This window comes from Silurus aristotelis, assembly GCF_946808225.1.
Source record: "Silurus aristotelis genome assembly, chromosome: 25".
In the NCBI taxonomy this organism is placed as follows: Eukaryota; Metazoa; Chordata; class Actinopteri; order Siluriformes; family Siluridae; genus Silurus; species Silurus aristotelis.
This window is the reverse complement of record NC_139598.1, coordinates 1750912-1760911: the sequence shown is the minus strand read 5'-3', so window position 1 is coordinate 1760911 and position 10000 is coordinate 1750912. Positions and strand designations below refer to the sequence as shown.

At 43.6% G+C, this 10000-nt stretch overlaps 1 protein-coding gene across 3 annotated transcripts in view; it reads left to right on the top strand.

The window, feature by feature from the left end:
* The window catches only part of zfhx4 (zinc finger homeobox 4), a 75407-nt gene that overhangs the window by 60599 nt on the left and 4808 nt on the right, over positions 1-10000 (top strand). For all 3 annotated transcript variants that reach the window (XM_083529365.1, XM_083529363.1, XM_083529364.1), the window contains 4 exons: positions 3410-3546; positions 3902-4102; positions 4325-4436; positions 4573-9819. In XM_083529365.1, the coding sequence (XP_083385491.1) occupies positions 3410-3546; positions 3902-4102; positions 4325-4436; positions 4573-9819 (5697 nt within the window). The remainder of the gene's footprint in view (positions 1-3409; positions 3547-3901; positions 4103-4324; positions 4437-4572; positions 9820-10000) is intronic.

Below are 10000 nucleotides of genomic sequence, written 5' to 3'. Positions count from 1 at the left end.
GGATGTCTGTTCATGCACGCCATACCTAGAGCTACATAATGTTGGGTTCAATGGTGCAGAAGAAACGCTGAAACAGGACCGAGCCTATTAGTTTAGCTAGTCATCTATCTTTTAGTCATATATCTGTGACAGGCCCGTCTGAGGCGGCAGGCCAGAATTTGCACTTTGTATTATACGTGGCATCATTTAACTCGGACCCGACGAGGTCAAACGTGGGATTTTTCGTAGCTTGTTTGTGCTAAATAGCGTTTTTTTGTTGTTTTTGAGCGAAACTCGAACGTATGCTGCTTAACTCCGATTTATTAACACAGTAAGCCATTACTGGTGGACGCAACAGTCAGGGTTTATATATAACACGGTTAAAGGGTTTGTCTTGAATGCATTTTTTTTTTTGCATCCAAATAATATCACAGAGATCTCTGCAAAATCCAGCTGCCAAAAGAAGTGCAAGATCTCCCTCGTTTCAATTCAGTGTCTCGTTTTAATCTAGTGTCTCCGCGGATTAATTATAATCCAAATTGCTTTTTTTTTCATGCAAACCTTTTGGTAATCTGGGATGAATTTTTTTTGTTTTCGCTGAGATGGTAATCATATGTGGTGGGACGGCGTTGGGAGACGGCATCAAGTCCTGTAGCTTTTTCGCCAGGAGAGATAAAAAATGAAAATGAGCCGTCGTTCACGCCAACGTGTCCTGCTTTAAATTAGACATGAACATTAATCATTGTTCACTTTTTATTATAATAATTATTATGATTATTAATGTCTTATGCAATGCCATGTAAAAACATGTTGCATATTTAAGCACATTTAAAAGTATAATTCGGATTTGAAGCATTGCTCTGGAAACGTGCGCTGTTATATTATAATTATTATTACGTTAATCGTTCGTTTGCATATTGAATCGGAAGCCCTGCGGCTACAAGTTCTCTTTCTCGGCTTCCTCTGGCGTCTGGATTAGGAGCAGGTTCGCTGTTTGACCTCGAAGGTTCAAAATGTGACATTCAGATGTTATCAGGTGAAGCTTAATTCATGACCTTATACTCAGTCTGTACGTAAATCACTGAAGTTACGCCGAGTCTCAGACCCGGGTTTATTTACAGCGCTGTAATCTCAGCCAGACCACTGGGTCTGAGGTCCAGGAAATTGAATAGTAAATTCAAGCTGTCTTGATCAAGCAGGTCCCGTATAATTGACATTTGCCGGAAAAGAAGAGACGTAGAGACGCATTATTTATCGACGTGATACAGTGATAGCGCTTTATAACCGTTAAAAAGAAGGTAAGACATAAGCAGCGGTGAGATTTCTGCTTTTTTTTTTTTTTTTTTTGTAGGACAATCAGAGGCCGTGTAGAGATCTCTGACAGTTGTAAATAAAGATGGGTGGCCAGCCGGCTGGCCTGCTTCTTATAATGCATACAGCTTGAATGTCATAAATCACTTTTTGATTTATCTAATCAACCAAGGTCCTGCTTCTGAAATGCATTTGTCACCGGGGGATGGGAACAATGTCACCGTTATTTTATCTCCCGCTTCATTGCTTTGAAGACAAAGAAAAAAAAAGCTATTTCAATTAGTGGGAGGTTAAAAAATACAAAAGCAAAGGATGACTTGAAACACATTAGCCACCCACTGTGTACAGAAGCACACATATAAACATATATATATATATATATATATATATATATGTGTATATATGTAAATATATGTATATACGTATATATAAAGATAAGATGAAAGCTCTAATGGTCATGGTTTTTCATTGTATCTCATTTCATTCTGGCGTGTGTTTGCGATACAGTTCACTCTTCCCTCCGTGTTCATATAAACAGACAGACAGTATTAAAATATCGAGTTTTTCTCTCTACATGGTATCCATTTTGTTTTGAAGTGCTTATGAAAGCAGTGCGTTGATTAAGAAAATAAATCATAGCAATGGATCCTCGTGTAGGACAAAATCCGATTACCCCTGTGCACCCCCCCCCCTCCCTCGTCACCCACCCACCCCTTTTACATTCACCCCCTTCCTGGACTATACATTTAAATTCAGTATGAAGGCAATCAATAGAAAAGACTCATCGCGTCGCAAAATGCGTTTGCACCCAGTTGTCCGGCAATCGGCTCCTCACCGTAGAAATAATTTTGTTGCAAATTGACTGGAAGATGGTGAAAATTGAAAGTTAAAATTAGAAATATTCGTAATAAACAGAATCAGGGTTGGGGGAGGCGTGTATTTAAAAAAGGAAGGAAAAAAAAAAAGGTCAGGAGATGCGGAGCGGCAATGAGATCTGGCAAATGTGGTTTTCTGTTTGTCATGAAATGTATGTGACATGCCTCCCCAACGCTCAACGCCTGCAAGAAGAAGAAGAAGAAGAAAAAAAGAAAATAGATTACCTGGCAATTTAAGGCTGCAGAAAATACTCTGATGCTCTTGGAAATTTGTATTGTGCCCTTGTGGGGTTGTTGTGTCCCCACCACCCCCCACCACCCCTCCTGTGTCACTTTCCTTGACAGGCTAATATGTCACAATCCTGATATGTAGGATTACAATAAAATAAGTAGAGTACCTCGTGATGCGAAGAATTACATCGTATGCGAGGGAAAATTCTAATAAAGTGTAAGGACTAATATAACCTTTAAATTCACTACACTTTTTGGCATCCCTTTGCCTCACGACAATTTTTAGCTCAGAGTGACCAGATTACAGAGAGAGAGAGAGAGAGAGAGAGAGAGAGAGAGAGAGAGATGGCGGCTAGGGGTTTCTTTGTGTTCTGCATACTCGGGGAGGGGATAAATTGCGCCGAGCGAGATGGCTGGGACGCTGTCTGCGTCTGGAGATGAGGGTAATGAAAGATTTATCACTCTGTGCAGCATTCTCTAAATACAACTGGGGGCTGATTTCCTGAATTGAGCTCGGCTGAAATGGTAATAACATTTTTTGCCTCCTCCAGTGCTCTGTGTCGGGCATGGATATTTAGGGTAATGCTAGGGAAGGTGATTTGATAATCTATACACCCAAATAGCCTGGATAATGGCACCGTGACGTACAGCACAGTGATAATGCATTTGTGCCTCTCCATTTATTTTGAATATCTTCATGACTGGAATTGCTTGGCCTGTTTTTATGGTCTTTTTTGTTTTTTTGTTTTTGATATCGCAGCACTGGCAATAAACTAGATTAGTATGAGTCAGGGTTCATTCTTTTCTTTTATATTTATGGCGCTGTGTTTGTTTGGGTTCTCACTTCTCTAAGACCTTTACTCGGTTTTTTATTTTTTTTTAAAGGCCACCCTGAGCTATGCTTAATATCTCCGCCGCAGATTTGATGATGAGGTCGTTATTTTTTGTGAGGTGTGACTTAAGATTTATATATATAATTTATATATATATATTTTGTTTATTTTTTTCCGTAGGAGGTAATACACTGGCTAAAGAAACTCGTCAGGAGAATGCATCAGTGGGCAAACGTGCACTTCAACAGGAGAAAGAAAACGACACTCCACCCAAGAGGCCCAAATCTGTCGAGGAGAAGACGCTTAAAAATGAGCAAGTGAGTTAGTGCTTCCCCCGTGTTTAAATTGATGGGTCTGTCTTTATGTTCACGTCGAAGCTTACGAGCGTTTGTACCACGTTAAATTATGTGTTTCTAATTAAAATTATAATGCATTAGACCTGCCTTGCAGGACTCTGAGTCATTTCTGAAATGGATTATATTAAGTCAGGTCGTGGAGAAACAGTGCGTTCAAACTGTTCCCTGTAATGAGAGTCACTCACAGATATACATCGTTTTTTATTTCTGATTGTATGCCTGGGAATTCTGACCACGTTCTGCTAATTATACTGTCTCGGATTTCTATCGTGTAGTGAAAAATTGACCGTGACACGCCAAACGTTTTTTATTTCAGGTGCAGCAGTGTCCCTACTGCAATTACAGCAGCAAGGACGCAAACCGTCTGCAGTTGCACATCATGTCCCAGCATTCCATGCAGCCTGTCATCTCCTGTCCGCTGTGCCAGGATGTCCTCAGCAACAAGATTCACCTGCAGCTGCATCTCACACACCTCCACAGCGTGGCTCCAGACTGTGTGGAGAAGCTGCTCATGACAGTACGTAAATCACTGAAATCTGTACGCGTTCGCTGCGACTGCACCGAACATTGTTTTATGCACCATATACCACCCCGGTAATGAATATAAAGTAAACACATTAACATGTAATTGCTTCGGTTCATGTTCGTTTAATCAACAAAATTTATGTTGATTCCGTTTTTATGGTGTTTTTCGTGTGGTTTCACTGACACTGCATTTTTTATCCAATATCTACTCCAGGTTGCAGGTCCGGATATTACAATGCCAAACAATTCACTGATACCTGCACCTGTACAAGACAAACCCCCATCTGTAATGAACTCTTCAGCTGAGGGATCTGGAAAGACTGTGGGTAAGTGTCATCCAGCTTTTTAATAATTAAATGTACTACATTGCAAAAAAAAAAAAAAAAGATTTTGAAAGCCAAAGGAATGATTTCTCAACAAGGCTTCTTATATCCCCTCTTTTTTTTTTTTTTTTTTTAACAGGAAACAGCTCTAAGGATTCAAAAAATAGCACAGGCACAGACAAAAGTGACCTTGAGCTTGCCAATGAGGAAGTCAAACCACCAAAAGAGGCTGCTGAAGCTCCAGATTGGAAAAAAGCCACTGGCCAAGACAGAAAGAGCCCAGATTCCCTGCAGGAACACCTGAGTGACCTGCAAAAACGCCAGCAGCTCTCTGTCTCTGATCGCCATGTCTATAAATATCGTTGCAACCACTGCAGCCTGGCATTTAAGACACTGCAGAAGCTTCAGATACATTCACAATACCATGCCATTCGAGCGGCCACCATGTGCAGTTTGTGCCAGCGTAGCTTCAGGACATTCCTCGCCCTCAGAAAGCACCTGGAGACTGGTCACCCTGAGCTTAGTGAAGCCGAAGTGCAGCAGCTGTGTGGGAGTCTCCCTCTCAATGGCGATATCACAGAGAGCGAGGCACGAGCACTGGAAGAGGCACAAGCCTTAGAACAGGAAATGGATAAAGATGATGATCTGGACCAAGAAGGAAAGGCCAGTCCTACCGGAAGTGACAGCAGCTCTTTGCTTGACGAGATGGGTTCTGAACCGAAGCGGACCTTGCCTTTTAGAAAAGGTCCGAATTTTACAATGGAGAAGTTTCTAGACCCGTCTCGTCCATACAAATGCACTGTGTGCAAGGAGTCGTTTACGCAAAAGAACATTCTGCTTGTTCATTACAACTCTGTCTCGCACTTGCATAAGCTAAAGAAAGTTCTCCAAGAAGCCTCGAGTCCAGTTCCCCAGGAAACCAGCAACAATGTTGACAACAAACCATACAAATGTAATATATGTAACGTTGCCTATAGCCAAAGCTCAACCCTGGAGATTCACATGAGGTCTGTCCTTCATCAGACTAAAGCAAGAACTGCTAAACAGGAAACGAGCAGCAGTTCCTGTAGTGGAAGTGGAAGTGGGAGTGGGTCTGTACCATCCAACAGCCCTGTTCCGGTCAGTCAGGGAAACACAGAATCAGTGAGTTTACCAGTATCATCGAACAAAGAAAACAACGTAGATACCAAAGAAGTAAACAAAAAGCAAACTACTGATCATGTTCCTGTTCAGCAAACTCATCAGTCCACCCCATCACCAGCGCAGCTTCAGATGCAGCTGCAACATGAACTTCAGCAGCAGGCCGCTTTCTTCCAGCCACAGTTTCTGAATCCAGCATTCTTCCCCCATTTCCCAATGACACCAGAGGCGTTGCTCCAATTCCAACAACCCCAGTTTCTTTTCCCTTTTTACATCCCTGGAACTGAGTTTAATATTAACCCAGAGCTGGCATTGCATTCGGCTGCATTTGGGATGCCAGGCATGACTGGGTCATTCCTTGAGGATCTAAAGCAGCAGATGCAGCAACAGCACCAGCTGGGTCAACAGCAGCTTCAGCTTTCTCAACAAGTGCAACAGCAAGCCTCTCAAATGCAGCAGCAGCAGCAGCAGCAACAAAAAGCCCAGCAGCAGAGCCACAAGCCTAAACCCGAGCCAAATCATATTTCTGTGTCTGAGATTCAGATGTCTAGAGAGGTGGAAGAGCACATGGAAAAGCAAGAAAACAAAGCAAAGCAAGAGGCTGTCAATGACCCTGATAATAATAAAGAAAATAAGGATTCCAAAAAGCAGAAATTTTCTGAACCTTTAATTCCTCCACCACGCATCATTTCTGGGGCCAGGGGTAATGCTGCAAAAGCCTTACTAGAAAACTTTGGCTTTGAACTTGTAATTCAATACAATGAGAACAGACAAAAGTGCCAGAAGAAGAACAGAGAGGAGGAAATCAATGACAAACTAGAGTGCGGTATGTGTGGAAAATTCTTCTCCAATATGTTAATCCTCAAAAGCCACCAAGAACACGTGCATGGTCAGTTCTTTCCCTATGTAGAGCTGGAGAAGTTTGCGCAGCAGTACAGAGAGGCATATGACAAGCTCTATCCCATAAATCCTCCTTCTCCAGAGACCCCTCCTCCACCACCCCCACCTCCACCACCTCCAGCACCCCCAGCTCCAACAACCATTCTTCCTGCCGCCACAACAGTAGGCAAGGCGCCAACACCTTCTCCGGCGCCCCTGCAAGCTCCTCCTCCCCCACCACCACCTCCTCCTCCGCCACCTCCACCACCCAGTGCACCTCCACAAGTGCAGCTTCCCGTCTCTCTCGACTTGCCAATTTTCCCACCATTGATGATGCAGTCCGTGCAACATCCGGGGTTACCCCCACAGCTTGCGCTACAACTTCCAACAATGGACTCTTTATCTTCTGACCTCACACAGTTGTGTCAACAGCAACTGGGACTGGATCCAAACTTTTTGAGGCAATCCCAATTCAAGCGTCCTCGCACCAGAATCACAGACGACCAGCTGAAAATCCTCCGTGCTTACTTTGATATCAACAACTCTCCTAATGAGGATCAGATACAAGAAATGGCGGAGAAGTCCGCTCTTCCACAGAAAGTCATCAAGCACTGGTTCCGCAACACGCTCTTCAAAGAGAGGCAGAGAAGTAAAGACTCTCCTTACAATTTCAGCATTCCCCCCTTGACCACACTGGAGGATATCAGAGTGGAATCCCAGATGAATGCACTAGAATATTATAAATCAGACTCGAACTTGAACAAGAGGTCCTCGAGAACTCGATTTACAGACTACCAACTCAGAGTCCTCCAAGACTTCTTTGATACAAATGCTTACCCAAAAGATGATGAGATTGAGCAACTTTCTACGGTTCTCAGCCTGCCAACTCGTGTGATCGTGGTGTGGTTCCAAAATGCCCGGCAAAAGGCAAGAAAGAGTTATGAAAACCAAGCGGATACCAAGGACAGCGAGAAGAAAGAACTTACAAACGAGCGTTATATCCGAACCAGCAACATGCAGTACCAGTGTAAGAAATGCAATGTTATATACCCTCGAATATTTGACCTGATAACCCACCAAAAGAAGCAGTGCTACAAAGATGAAGATGATGACTGTGGAGATGAAAACCACTCTGAAGAGATGGTAGAAGTCTACGAGCAGAACGCAATGAGGCACGTGGAGTCAACTAAACAACCCACAGTCACAGCAAGCAGTTCAGGCTCTAGTTCCCCTCAAATGCCATCACCCCACCCTGAAATAGGAAAAACTTCACCCAAGCCTGAAATCCTCAGTGAGAAATCAAAGCAGCCTGAGAATGCCCCGTCACAAAGCGCAAAAGTCGTAGCCGATTCGCGACCGTCTAAAGCTTCTACCCCTCAACCTCCTCGAGAGAAAATGTCTCAGTCACAGATGACAAGACCGCACTCCCAACCTCAGTCTGCAGCTGTCCCATCCAGTCCTCTCTCCATTGCACTCTCATCACTTACCAACAGCATCCCTCCTCAAATGTTACAGTATCAGTGTGACCAATGCAAAATAGCTTTCCCGACTGTCGAACTTTGGCAGGAACATCAGCATATGCATTTCCTTGCAGCTCAAAACCAGTTTTTGCATTCCCAGTTCTTGGAAAGGCCACTGGATATGCCCTACATGATATTCGACCCCAATAACCCTCTAATGACAAGTCAGCTTTTGTCCGGAGCACTTTCCCAGTTACCATCGCAGAGCGGCTCTGGCCTAGCCTCTGCCATTGGCTCTGGGCCCTTAAAACGTAAATTAGACGATAAAGAGGATGGCCAAAATGATAAAGAAAGTGGAAATGGTGGCGAAGACCAACACAGAGACAAACGTCTAAGAACCACTATCACACCAGAGCAGCTTGAGATCCTTTATGACAAGTATCTACTTGATTCTAACCCCACAAGAAAAATGTTAGATCATATTGCCCATGAAGTGGGACTAAAGAAAAGAGTAGTTCAAGTCTGGTTTCAGAATACCCGTGCCAGAGAAAGAAAAGGTCAATTTAGAGCAGTTGGACCTTCCCAAACTCATAAAAAATGCCCTTTCTGCAGGGCACTCTTCAAGGCTAAGTCGGCTCTTGACAGCCACATACGCTCACGACATTGGCACGAGGCTAAGCAAGCAGGTTTTAGTTTACCGCCAAGCCCAATGATGCTTCCGGATGAGGGAGCTGAAAGCCCACATAAATACAGTTTCATGGAATATCTGCCACTGCCACCAAAGACTGAGGTAAACGAGTGTGAGATTCCGGCTGCATCTTCTACCCCTGTCAAATCCTCCGAGGCCCAGCTAAAAAACTTCTTGAGCCCTTCATCCTTTAAAGCAGAAAACAGTGATGAATTTGAAGGGCTCCATATGAATTCTGCAGATGCCTCTTGTGATATCAACAAAATAGACTTTGATGAGACTTCGTCAATTAACACAGCTATAAGTGATGCTACAACAGGAGACGAGATCAATAACGAAATTGAGAACCTCATAGCCAACGGTGGGGAAAAACTAGGTGAGAACAAAATGAATATGGCGCAAATGTCTGACATGCTGGAAGATAGATTCCCTTTTAATATGGTGAGCCCAGCTCTGAGTTTCTCTGGCAGAGATAGCGAGTATTACCTAAGTTCCAGGGACGATGACTTAGAGGAAAACGCAGATAAAAGTGAGACCTCAAGTTTGGCAGATCCAAGCTCACCTAGTCCGTTTGGAAATACAAATTCCTTCAAGGCTATAAAAGGTAATGGAGAAAGACCAGGACACAAACGTTTCCGGACCCAGATGAGCAACCTACAACTTAAAGTTCTCAAGGCTTGCTTCAGTGACTACCGAACTCCCACAATGCAGGAGTGTGAAATGCTGGGCAACGAAATAGGGCTGCCAAAACGCGTTGTGCAAGTTTGGTTTCAGAACGCCCGCGCAAAAGAAAAGAAGTTCAAAATAAACATCGGAAAGCCATTTATGATAAGCCAGGGGTCTCCCGATGGACCGAGGCCTGAGTGTACTTTATGTGGTGTGAAGTATACAGCTAGACTTTCTATCCGCGATCACATCTTCTCGAAGCAGCACATTGGGAAGGTGCAAGAAACCCTGGGGAATCAGGTGGACAGAGAAAAGGACTATCTCGCACCTACCACTGTCCGCCAGCTAATGGCTCAACAAGAGCTTGATCGTCTGAAGAAGGCAACAGACGTCCTTAGCTTGCCAGCACAACAGCAACCTTCAGTGGACAGTAACACGCTTCATGGCCTTAGCCTGCCAACAGGCTACCCAGGAATACCGGGACTTCCACCAGTACTGCTTCCTGGTGTGAATGGGCCTTCGTCGCTTCCTGGGTTTCCACCAAATACACCTGGTGAGTTCGTATGACATAGTGCTAGTTTTTAGGAACAGTTTCCTCATTAGATTCATACATGACCACTGGCCCCCATGTGATGATAATACGGACATTTAATGTATGTGTTTAGTGTACAAAAAAAAAAAAAAAAACACAGGCCAATTTATTTTATACAATGTTTGTGATTTGTACACAATAA